A 13,159-nucleotide genomic window follows, 5' to 3' on the forward strand; every position below is an offset into this window, starting at 1 on the left:
CAAAATGAAAATCTTTCAAAGTTGAAACTCCAGACCTGACACTATGTAGTGTTCACTTTCATTCAATCAGAAAGCTTGCCTGAATATGTTACGGAGGAAATTAAGTCTGCACATCGCAGACCCTCAAACCCAGAGCTTGTTTGAGGTTATAGTACCTTGAGGCCACTTGGCCACCGAGATGACCTAACTCTGACCTTAAAGGTTTCCTCAGCGTCAAAGGATGATGTGAATTAAAACCTCGGGGTGGTCCGGGCATTCTCTTTATTTTTGATCTCTGTACTTAATTTTCTCAATAGCTCTTGCTGGGTCAACTGATGGCGTCTTCATGAAGGGTCAAATACAGGGTTATTTACAGTGGCAGTATTTCCTCATTTAAAGACACTGGACACTATTGGTAATTGTCAAAGACCAGTCTTCTCACTTAGTGTATCTCAACATAAAATAACAAACCTGTGAAAATTTGAGATCAATTGGTCGTTGAAGTTGCGAGATAATAATGAAAAAAAAAAAACACCCTTGTCACAAGAAGTTGTGTGCGTTTATTTTGAGACCTCAAGTTCTAAATCTGAGGTCTCTAAATCAAATTCGTGGAAATTTGCATCTTTCTCGAAAACTATGTCACTTCAGAGGGAGCCGTTTCTCACAGATAGGCTTCAGCTGAATTTTTTATTATTTGAGTGAGAAATTACCTCTTTCTCAAAAACTATGTTACTTCAGAGGGAGCCGTTTCTCACAGATAGGCTTCAGCTGAATTTGTTATTATTTGAGTGAGAAATTACCTCTTTCTCAAAAACTATGTTACTTCAAAACGAGCCGTTTCTATCAACAGCTCTCCATTGCTAATATCAACCAAGTAAGTTTCTATGCTAACAAATATGCATTTGAGTAACTACCAATAGTGCCCAGAGCCTTAAAGCCATTGGACCCTTTCGGTTCAGAAAAAAAAAAAAAAAAATCACAGATTTACAAATAACTTAAAGGGTTTACAGAAGGCAATGGTGAAAGACTTCTCTTGAAATATTATTCCATGAAATGCTTTACTTTTTGAGAAAACAGCAAACGAGAATTACGGATTTATTTGAAACACATGTCATGACACGGCGAAACGCGCGGAAACAAGGGTGGGTTTTTCCGTTATTTTCTCCCGACTCCGATGACCGATTGAGCCTAAATTTTCACAGGTTTGTTATTTGATATAGAAGTTGTGGTACACAAAGTACACAAACCGAAAGGGTCCAATGGCTTTAAGGGAAAGTTAATGCCAACTGGAATGTTTCAAGAGGCAAAAAGGCAAAGACCAAGGGGTGACATGTGGGTGGTTTTCTACAGTTCTCTCCATGATGAAGTATCAGACCTGGATCTTCTTTAACCTTTGGATAAAAAGGGTGAATTTTGACATGTTTGGTTTCTTGTGTGGTCACGTTTTCAATCCAGACTTTCATTTTTAAATGTCTTATACAGGGTGGCAATTTTCAGGAAACCAGGTACATAGTACAAGCAATGTCCAAGAAGAAAGGGTGTTTACATTTAAATGTTAACATTATTTTCTTGAGTCAGACATCATAAGAAAAATTACTCCAGTTCCTAAAAGTACAGTATACCAAAGTATTCCTTTTGCATGCAGTGCAGTTGGTTTTCCTAAGTTTTTTTCCCACTGACACAAAAGTGGAGGCTTAGGGACCGGAAACGGCAAACACCAAACACTCTGGACGTGACGTCATTCGCTTGCTCAAGACGTCATGCGCTGGTTCAAGACCTTGATGCTCAAGGGGGATATATTTTTAGAGGCGTTCCTTTTTTTTCTAAACTAGCAAGATCCTATGGCCAGGATGTTTATGAGCTAACAAGACAATCCTTAGAAATGAACTTCAAAAGTTGGGCCGTCTGAACCACCAAGCCTTGAACCTGAATGACCTATCATACCTAGCATGAGTGAGTCAGCAGTTAATTTTTGACTAGCTTGCCAGGCTACCTAATGTAGATGATCAAGCAATGCTACTAAGCTGTTAAGTTTGTGTAATTAGGCCTAATCTCCACACAATTAAATCCTATGTTTTAGCACATTTTATCATACACTTATTGCAATTAAGGCTGTGTCTAAATTGGTGGCTACCTACAGCTGGATTGCTGGTCATCATGCTATGAAGTTTAAACCATGTGAACTTTGTTTACATATAGAAATAGAACGCTGAGCTCGGCCACCCTCTGTGTCGTCTGTGGACGCGATGCATCGATACCGCGCGATACAATGAGACACTCAGCGTTCTCCGGGTTCTATTTCTATGGTTTACAATGAGTGTGACCTTGTACATGTACATTCTTTGGGTATTCTAGCAGGCAAGATACTGCACTGGTCATATGGGAAAGTTGACATTTTGTGTCATAATTTCCACATAAATCCAAGAGTTATATGATGAAGTAAATGCTGGACAAGTTTTGAGATGTGCCTCCTTACATCATATCAAAAGTTGATAAGAATTAGACAGTGCAATCTCCTAAAATATAAGATTTTACGTTTTCTTCCATTAGGCTGTGTACAAATCGTGCCTGCAGAAAGTCCAGCCTCTGTGGTTCTTTTGTAAACATGTGATGTCACAGGTCACATCGTCTAGCAACACCCTTTAAAACATGAAGCATGGGCAATGCATGAACAAAACTATAAAAGTGATCTACCGGTAATCTTCCGTTGCTGTTTTTTTTATAAATGGTATGTACTTACATCATCTAGAGGACTTCATCTCAAAATACAAACTAAAAACACCATCCGAAAACAATGCAGTCAAGTTCTTCTTAAAATATTCAACTGTTACACACATCCTCCCAAAGAAATAAAATTCTATTAGAACCAGAGCTGTGTCTGACACCCCATGCCTCCAGCCCCAGGGCCACTTTGGGTTTCACTCCTCACACTAGGGGGTCATTTAACAAGCCTTGTCATTGGACCATAGACTATGTAACTTAGTTACGAAGCCTGCATTTGATTGGACGTTGCTTTGCTAGTGATCTTAATATTTATATAATCATGGAGGTAGATTGATATAATCAGCCCCCTATGGGCTCGAATTGGTGCACAGCTGGCCTGATTGATCAAGCAGCAGTTATTTTGGGTGTTTTTCGGGTGGGTGTACGGTTTTGTTTACCAAACACTATTATTTTTGTGCACTTACTATGTAATGCGGCACCTACTTTATAGCTTCATGGTACAATACACAGAAAAGAAGGTAAACTCTGGCCATACTCTCACATATTATTTACCCCAAAAGGCCTGCAGTTGCATGGAGGCCATGGAGACCATCCATGGCCTCTGTTGATCTGGTCTTGATCTTGGTTCCCCTTCAAAAGTACCCCAACAAATGTTGAGACTTCAAAGATGAAACTCCGCCAGACTCCCCACATAGCAGGGGAGGTAGAGCATTGACCAACATTGGAGACCTTCACACTCAATGTTCACACTGTGTTCACACTGACTTTAATTTTAATTTTTGTAGCATTTTGATTCAATGTAACCAGGTACTCCAGCCTGTTTTTTTTTCTTCTTTTGTTGGAAAAGGCATTCACCAACACCACTATAGCACGAATGAGATCAAATTTGGTAAGCTGGTCAGAAAATTTCTGTGAGGTTTGATTTTTTGAAAGGGGCAAAGGAACTAATGGAACAACTTTTCAATGATTCACAAACTTCTTAGAAATCAATGTTACACGTAGGCTCAAACCCTGCACATTGCTTAAATTCCCATATTTGGGCAAAAGGTCTTGCACTTCTAGAAATGCATCATGCACAGACCTTTGGTACACACATGTGTATAATGTATTGTAAGTCTGGTCAGTGTGATGACACAAAGCACAAACTCATAAAGCCTACATACATGTGTATATGCCATCTGAATAAAGTGCTTGCCAGGGGTCCCTGGCTGCCATGGCCCCAGCTGACCTGGTTCAGACCTGGGGCCAATTTCATAGCGCTGCTAAGCACAACAATTTGCTTAGAATGAAATTTTGGCCTCGATAACAACAGAATTACCAACCAAGTTTGTTTTGAGGATAAACAAACAACAGCTGAATACAAGTAACAAGCAATACATGTATCAGGGCTGTATGCTTCGTTTTTGAAAGGGCAAGGGCACCAAGGCATTTTCTCTTTGGCAAAGGGCACCCTATGAGGAAATTGTAAATTTCTACTGGAGCATTTCAAGGGCACCAAGGCAATGGCAAGGGGCAACGGAGGCAATCGCCTCCGTTGCCTCCGTGAAGTATCAGGCCTGATGTATGCAACAAATGGAAATATGGTTGGTAATCCTGTTTTTATCACGGAAGAAATTTCATGCTAAGCAAATTTGTGTACTTAGCAGCGCTATGAAATCAGGCCCTGGAATTACACAGAGGCCATGGCCTCTGTTGCCCTGGTCTTGGCTTCCCCTTCAATAGTTTCCAACAGACTTTCCTATAGAGGTGCCCTACGATGTAAACAGAAAATGACCTTGCCCTTACAAAAAAACGAAATTCCACCGGGCCGACTTGTTTTCCTTTCTTTTCTCTCTGGGTGCCTTTCATGTAAAACATGTCCAAATGATGCTACTTTTTTGGTTTGTCCTTTCATCAGGCATGACATTTGATCCTAGGGAAAAGTATGACGATTTGTATTGAGCGCGAAGAGGCGACTTACATACACTGAGTATACTCAGTCTCGTACGATGACTAGAGCAAGCTAGTCGAACTTTGAGACCAATTAAAGTCATTGGACACTTTCGGTAAACAGTATTGTCCGAAGGTCCACACTTCGTGTAGCACAACTTATTCAAAAATAACAACCCCGTGAAAATTTAGGCTCAATTGGTCATCAGAGTCGGGAGAAAATAACGGGAAAACCCACCCTTGTTTCCGCACGTTTTGCTATGTCATGTGACATGTGTTTACTATAAATCCGTAATTCTCGATGTCGAGAATTGATAGCTGTTTTAATGTTTTCTCAAAAAGTAAAGCATTTCACGGAATAATATTTCAAGAGAAGTCTTTTACCATTACCTTCTGTAAACCCTGTAAGTCATTTGTAAATCTGTGAACTTTATTCTTTTGTTTCTGTTCCGAAAAAGTGTAAAATAATGGCTTTAAGAACTAACTCTGTGGTAGTGCAGTTAATAACAATTCTACATGTACATACACCAATTCTCAACTCTAATGCTCAAATTGACACAATTTTGTACTTGGTAAATTGCATGTGGAGAAGACATTACGTATCCTTAGTAGCCAAGCATGGGGGCTAATGGTTGCAGTTAAAGGGATGCTGCAGTGAATTCAAATAAAACAGTTAATTTTGCTGTCATTTACTTCTGATATATGTATTGAACATCAATAAAATATGTTTTGTTTTTTCCCCCGACATATCTCACTTGCGTAATTAGCGAATAAGTCATGCCCCCCCTTTTGTGGATTGTTATCGCCTCCCCTACCATCGACGTCACGTCGGGAATTCAAACATATCGTCGGCAAAAAGAGTCTGTTCCCTAACTACACGCGCCTAGGTACCAGACCACACAGTGCACACGTCTCTATATGCACACAGCCAGAGGCCCGACGGCCAGGTTACCGACATGTCACGTTTATGCAAATGAAGGCTCCCTTTTAGGAGCGGGGTTCCCGTAATCTCTTGAAAACCATTTTTAAAATACTTGCGCATTTAATAAAAAATATAAAAACATATTCAGGTTTAAAAAGTCATGTTTAATCGTTTAAATTATTTTAAAAAACACTGCAGCCACCCTTTAAAATAATGGGCGGACTTGAGACCTGTCTACTAGTACTACTAGGCTACATGCAGTATACATATGTAGGCTATGTATGCTCCATGGTCTACATGAAGTACCTGTATAGGCAGGCACAGATTTGTTAATTGTGTATTTGTACAACCCAAAAAGTGGTCTGTCAAAAAATCTGTTATTGTCACCATCACAGTGGTGCAGAATTATTCACAGATTTGCATGGTATTTATAACAAAAATAATGGTTTGGTGGAAAAATTCTTCATTTGAGATATTTTGCATAAAATGTTTGCGAAATGAGTTAGAACAATTAGTTTTGGTCTGTCTCACAAACCCTAAAGGTATTGTTTGAAAGCAGTATGACAAAACAACATTCCACTGTATGTTCTTAAATGTAAATAAATGTATGATGGGTTTTATTTCCCATAATTGTATATATCATGAGCAAGATTTTGCAACAGGAAAGTTTTTATATAATGAAATTTAAGTACTGGTGTGACACTTCAAGGTGGACACAAGAGACCAAGCCTATCTTCAGAGCTTGACGTTCCGTAAGTATCCGTAATTGACATTGTGTACCGCTAAACACTATAACCACTACTATTAGACCCCAACCCTTCAAAATTCAATTCTGCATGTTTTGAATTTGAGTTTTTCTTTCTGACTGAGAACCTCAATAGTATAAATTATGATTGTGCTTGACATGGTATAAAGCATCATCCAGGCCTGATACATTGTACTTAATATAATAATAATTATCGATGTCTTATATAGCGCACGTATCTACCAAACAAGGTACTCAAGGCGCTGAGTATATATTCAAATTTTCAGAAAGATAGGTTAATGCAGTGATGAACTATGAGACCCAATATTTTAGCACCTTATATAACGGTTTACAAGGTGCTACGTCACATACAGCAGCCACAGCCAGGAACACCGGGGCGAACCCCTTCTCTTTTCGATAAGTGCACTGGGTTCTTTTACGTATGCATTACACAACACATGGGACCAACGGCTTTACGTCCCATCCGAAGGACGAAGCAATGGTCTAAAGTGTCTTGCTTAAGGACACAAGTGTCACGGCTGGGGATTCCAACCCACACACTGCTGATCAGAAACACCAGAGTTTGAATTCGGTGCTCTTAACCGCTCGGCCACGACACTTCCTTCTTTTCATTCTTGTAAAGAGCAAGGCGAACTCTTTCAACATGCAAGTAGGAGGGCGCCCTCATGAGGGGAATGACAGCCGAAATAAATATTATTTCAGGGGGCATGGAGGCAAGTCTTGCCTTCGTTGTACCCTGAACATCTGACATCACACTTCAAGGCTCGTGAAAAATGCCAGCTACCAGCCTTGTTTCCTGCTTGCCAGATGTCACAGTTGTTGATCGAGTCATGTGACGTTTGGACTTGAGTCAGACTCATGTGTTCAGACTGCTTTAGTAAGCACAACCTTTTTACTGGCAATTATTCGATAGCGCCCTCTTTTGTCTCAATTTCCTCAGGCCATGTTTAAAGGCAGTGGACACTATTGGTAATTACTCAAAATAATTATTAGCACGAAACCTTACTTGGTAACGAGTAATGGGGAGAGGTTGATGGTATAAAACATTGTGAGAAACGGCTCCCTCTGAAGTGCCATAGTTTTCGAGAAAAAAGTAATTTTCCACGAATTTGATTTCGAGACCTCAGATTTAGAACTTGAGGTCTTGAAATCAACCATCTAAACCACACAACTTCGTGTGACAAGGGTGTTTTTTTCTTTCATTATTATCTCACAAGTTCGATTCTATAGACCGATTGAGCTCAAATTTTCACAGGTTTGTTATTTTATGCATATGTTGAGATACACCAACTAGTCTAGTCTTTGACAACTACCAATAGTGTCCACTGCCTTTAACCACTCCTCACAATGTTTATATCGCACATTTTAAAGGGAAGGTAAACGTTTGTGTTTGGTAATCGCTCTTTAGATTAATAGTAACAAAAACTTTCATGGTTAGAAGCCTACAACAGCCGCTTCCAATAAGCATTTTGAGAAACATTAAACTTCAAAGTAAATGTGGTTTAAATAAAAAGATATTGATTGACTTTTATAATGAAATGCATTCAAACTGTGTTCACATCACAGTCACACTTGGCAATCCTGAGAAAAGACTAACCTGCTAAATGCTAATAAACTATCAACATTATGACAATGGTGAACGGATTGAGTTGCTGACAAAAGAGAACATGAGACCGGGAGATAAAAACTTTTGGTTAGAAGCCTACAGCTGTTTCTGATAGTAGCTTATAAAGCATTTTAAGAAACATTCAACATCAAAGTAACGTGGTTTCATAAACAAATACTGCTTGACTTTTAAAGGCACTGTACACGTACATTTGGTAAAATTTGTCAAAGACCAGCGTTCTCACTTGGTGTATCACAAGCATAAAATAGCAAACCTGTGAAAATCGGTCATCGAAGTTGCGAGAAAATGATGAAAGAAAAAACACCCTTGTTGGACGAATTTGTGTGCTTTCAGATAGGAATAAAGACTTCTAGCTAGAAGTCTTTAAATATTTTAGTGAGAAATTACCTCTTTCTCTAAAACTATGTTATTTCAGAGGGAGTCGTTGCCCACAATGTTTTATACTATCAACAGCTCTCCAAGGATCGTTACCAAGTCAGTTTTTAAGTTAATGTTTGTTTTGAGCAATTACCAAACATGTACCTTCCCTTTAATGACAGTGTACTCTGTTCACAGTCACACCATGGAGGAAGGAAGATTAGGTCCTCCTTGGTCACACTTGGCAATCCTGAGAAAAGGCTAACCTGCTCATTATCAACATCATGAGAATGGTGATGACAATGATGGGACAGAGTTGCTGACCACAAGACCTTTCAATAATGATGGGCTCAACACCTGTGGTTGGATCTAAAACCACAATGGTCTAATATGGACAAAGAGCAGCATTTGATCCATTGTGTGGATTGGACAGTGGGATAGTGCCCCACCCCCAAGGCTAAGTAAACAATAAATACCAGTTGATGAGGAGGATGTGAGGACCCTTTTTCTTTCTTTTTTTCCCTCAAAGGTGGCTGCCGAGCGTTTTAATTAAAACTGGCAACCACCAAACTATTCTCCAGTTTAAAGCCACCAGCCACTTTATGTAAATTCTTTAAAAGACTTATAAGCAAGTTGAATGATGTAAACAAAACATTTTTTTTGAAAAAAAAGGTAAAAACAAAAAAGGATGAGGGAGGGGATAATCAAGTGGTATTAATTTTTATTTGGCCTTATTGTGTCTTGATGGAGTTCTGCGAATCTCAGGAATTCTTTAATAGAGGATATTTTTTTTTTTTTTGGGGGGGATGGCTGCGGTTACTTCAGTACAAGAGGGAAAGAGATGAGTGTACAATACCAATATTAGTATCCATGTGAACATTTGATGGTGTGGGGGAAACACCCTCTGCCACATAGACAATGAGTTTATGATGACAATGTTATGTAACATCCCAACTTGGCACTGGCAGTCTGTAGAAAAGACCATCGCATCAACAAACCACCACCACTGATGATGATGGGGGCTGAGTGACCACAGAGAATAGACCCTTTCTCTGATTGATAGGCCAGCTGCCCAGCCTGTGGTTAGCTCTAAAACCAGATTGCTCTTTTATGGTTTTATTAACAAAGAGTAGTCTTTAGATAAATCATTACAGATGGTGCTCAACAGAAAAGACCAACAAACTTTGTTTTAAAAATGTTTAGGAGTGAGAGTGACACAGGTGTAGTGTAGGCTTAAGTGGTAGGCCTACTGGTTACTTTCTTCTTTGTCACACACCACATTACATTTACTTAGCTTAGTAAACAAAATTCTGTCAATACCTTTTTTATTTTACATACGGTGTGTAACTGTAGTTTTATATTGCCTTGTGATGTACGGTGGTGGGTAGAATGCCAGCAGTATAACCACTGCCACCCTGCACTTACGCCCTCCACAGTATCTCAACTCAACAATACAATGCAAGTATGAGATTTTGCTATTTTTGTTCATGTTTTCACCTTATAGTTATAAAGCTGAAACTTTTATCATAAATTCCCCGTCCCCATTGTCAATAATTATGCCTTTGATTTGAAAAAATTATGTCACCCAAGAATAAATTAATAGGCCTAATTCAGAACCCAGCAGCAGTCTTGGAAATTCCGGACATAGGGATTAAATGGAGCGAAACATCACCTTCCTACATAAATATGAATGGACATGATCATCATGATGGAATGGAAGCGACATATATATGATTTTCTATGAATGAAATTCAATTGAAAAAAATTGAATTGAATGAGGCCGAAGTAAAATTAAAAATAATAAACCCCAAAAAATTACACTGAACGGCCACAATAATCCAGCATAGTTTAACCTTTTTAGGCCTACCACACAATTGAGGACGAAGATATAAAAACACAATATTTCGAAAACAAAATTGGAATAGAATAGGATGGTGAAGAACAATTATTTTACCATGTTTACAAGTTTATTAAAACATAGTGTCGGAAATACAGCCATTAACCATACTTGCAATGCATGTCAAAGAAACAAAACAAGTGTCAAACCGAAGTTGCAAAACATTGAATAAAACATAGTAAAAATGTATTGTACCTCAAAATTGTTGGACACAGGCTGCAAGTTCTCATCATCCTCTGTCTTTCTTTTCTTAGTTTCAGAAACAACTGGGTCGTTTAATGTGTAATTTCGTTTCCTGGTGCTCCTTCGAAAAGATCTCCGGAGGGATTGAAATTGCCGCCCAGCGAACGCCATTTTGTTTTCTGCAAAAGTTGTACCGTTCACGAGAGGGCGCAATACCAAAACTGTTAAGGGGTTGGTAGCACAGACATAAAGAACCTGTCTGTGGTTGGTAGTTTTCCATTTATTTTGTTCTTGATAAAAAAAAGTTGCATTTTTCAACTCTTTTGATCAACTCAAAAACTAAATGTTGTACCCTGTTAGAATCATTATAATAGACACAGCAGCTTACAATGCGCTTTTCTCTCGTAGTGGATGCCCGAATACAATCGTGTACAATTGAGTGCAAACAAGAGTGGACCTGTGCATTCATATTCCAGGGCCTTTCTGGCTAGTAAGATAATTCACTGATCATAAATGAGAATTTTTACATTTTTGTTCATAATTGCAAGGCAAATTCATAATTGCAAGGCAAATTATGACACTGACTCTCATCATTTTATAGTCATTCATTAACAGGATAATGTTTCCCATCAGCTACCACCGTAAACAACATTCTTCAGATTCCTTCAAACAATTTAAGTCCTTTTTCTTTCTTGACCAAAGCTTACCCCCCATTGTGCTTGGAACAAACAGTCAAATCCTTTATTTCATTTGTTACTTATTTATTTTCCTTTATTTTATTTTAAATATAATCAAATAATTCAAAACTCCTTTGACAGATTGAACCATTGTGCACCTGAATACGTTAAAGTCACCTGGAAGTGATATTTTTTCAAAATAAAGCTTTTGTCACTAATATATGTGTTTTGATGAGTGGAATGTGAATAAACAGTTAACTAAGGTTTTAAAAAATCAGTTCTTATGTTATTTACAAATTTAAGAGTAGACCCCGAGCCGAGAGGGCGCTGTTCGTGACGTAAATCAAGGCAGACTTTGCCTGTAATGCGTAGAGTAAACACAATTGCAAAGTACATGTACGGACCAAGTCGTGAGTTTGTACGTTTCAAAACATGCCGACCAGGTGTATTGCTGCTGAATGCAGAAAAACACTTTTTGAAATGTACCAACTCACGACTTGGACGTACATGTACTTTGCACGTGTGTTTACTATATGCTTTGCAGGCAAAGTCTGCCTCGATTGACGTCACAAAAGGGGTAGGCGGAGTCAGCCCCCCAAACAACTTTATATATTTTTTAAACATATAAATCGTGACAAACAATTACTAAAAAAATTATTTTATTGTTCGTAAGCATATACTCTTATGTTTGAAAAAAAAAATCTATTTCCAGGTGACTTTAACAAAATTAGCGTAAAATTAGTTTACCATGATACTCAAATCCAAAAACAAAAAACAACTCCAGGAGCAACATACTTGGATAAATAACTACCAAAACACTTATAAATAATATATATAACTGGCATAAATTTACATAAATTGTAACCTCGATAATAAGTATTGATATTTTCCTGTAATACCCCCAAACAAAGATTTAGCACATTTTATCTTTGTAGATGAAACTTTTACATTATAATCTTAACCTTTGAAAAACATGATTACTCGGAACAATAAATTTAAAAAAATAAATCCTTTAAAAGAGAAGAAAATCAAAAAGTTTCTGTTTCTACACAGTCAAGTATTTGTGGAACTCAGGGGATAAAAATTGCTTGGTTCTTGTTTTACGTCAAATGGTTACAGTTTTTGTCCCCATAATTTGATATGCATTTAAAAAATTCACACATTATTTTGATGACAAATTTTGAGAGAGCTTAAGGACAAGAAAATAAAAGGTCTTTTCCAAAATTCATTGATTAACCATCTTTTGGTTTTAACTTTGTTTACAATAAATAATAAGTGAACAATTCTTTAGCTACAGGTTCAAACTACTGGTTATTTATATGGAATAAATGTTTAAGGCAGTGGACACTATTGGTAATTACTCAAAATAATTGTTAGCATAAAACCTTACTTGGTAACAGTAATGGGGAGCTGTTGATAGTACATTGTGAGAAACGGCTCCCTCTGAAGTGACAAAGTTTTCAAGAAAGAAGTAAATTTCCACAAATTTGATTTAAAAACCTCAGAATTAGATTTTGAGGTCTCGAAATTCAGCATCTGAAAGCACACAGCTACGTGTGACAAGGGTGTTTTTTCTTTCATTATTATTTTGCAACTTCGCCGACCAATTGAGCTCAAATTTTCACAGGTTTGTTATTTTATGCATTGTTGAGAAACACTATTAAGTGAGAAGACTGGGCTTTGACAAGTACCAATAGTGTCCAATGTCTTTAATGTTAACCTGTTATTTTGCTTTGGATTTTGTACAATTTTTAAATCATTCATTTTATTATGTACAATTTGTGGCAAATTGTCTACTGGCAACAAGTTCAAATTAAATTTGAATAAATCATTAATAAAAAATAAAACAAATAATCAAACTGAGTGCCCTTGGCCCAGTTTCACAAGCTGTTAGAAATTCTTTGCTGAGCAAAACACACATGGGACACTGTAAACTATGTAATTTTGGCTGGTAACCAGTTTATGTTTAACAAGATTGTTCTGTGCTTAGGATACCAACAGCTCCCCAGTACTCTTTACAAAGTAAGTTTTGATGGTCATAAACTCCCTTATTAAAGCTACTGGACACTTTCGGTAAACAGTATTGTGCAAGGCCAAC

The 13,159-nt window shown here is 37.8% G+C and overlaps 1 protein-coding gene across 2 annotated transcripts in view; it reads right to left on the reverse strand.

The window, feature by feature from the left end:
- The window catches only part of LOC117294329 (rhotekin-like), a 43,058-nt gene extending 31,755 nt beyond the window's left edge, over positions 1-11,303 (reverse strand). For both annotated transcript variants that reach the window (XM_033776691.1, XM_033776690.1), the window contains exon 1: positions 10,397-11,303. In XM_033776691.1, the coding sequence (XP_033632582.1) occupies positions 10,397-10,555 (159 nt within the window). In that variant the 5' untranslated portion in view covers positions 10,556-11,303. The remainder of the gene's footprint in view (positions 1-10,396) is intronic.
- Positions 11,304-13,159: the final 1,856 nt, after the last annotated feature.

This window comes from Asterias rubens, chromosome 9 (genome assembly GCF_902459465.1).
Source record: "Asterias rubens chromosome 9, eAstRub1.3, whole genome shotgun sequence".
NCBI lineage: Eukaryota > Metazoa > Echinodermata > Asteroidea > Forcipulatida > Asteriidae > Asterias > Asterias rubens.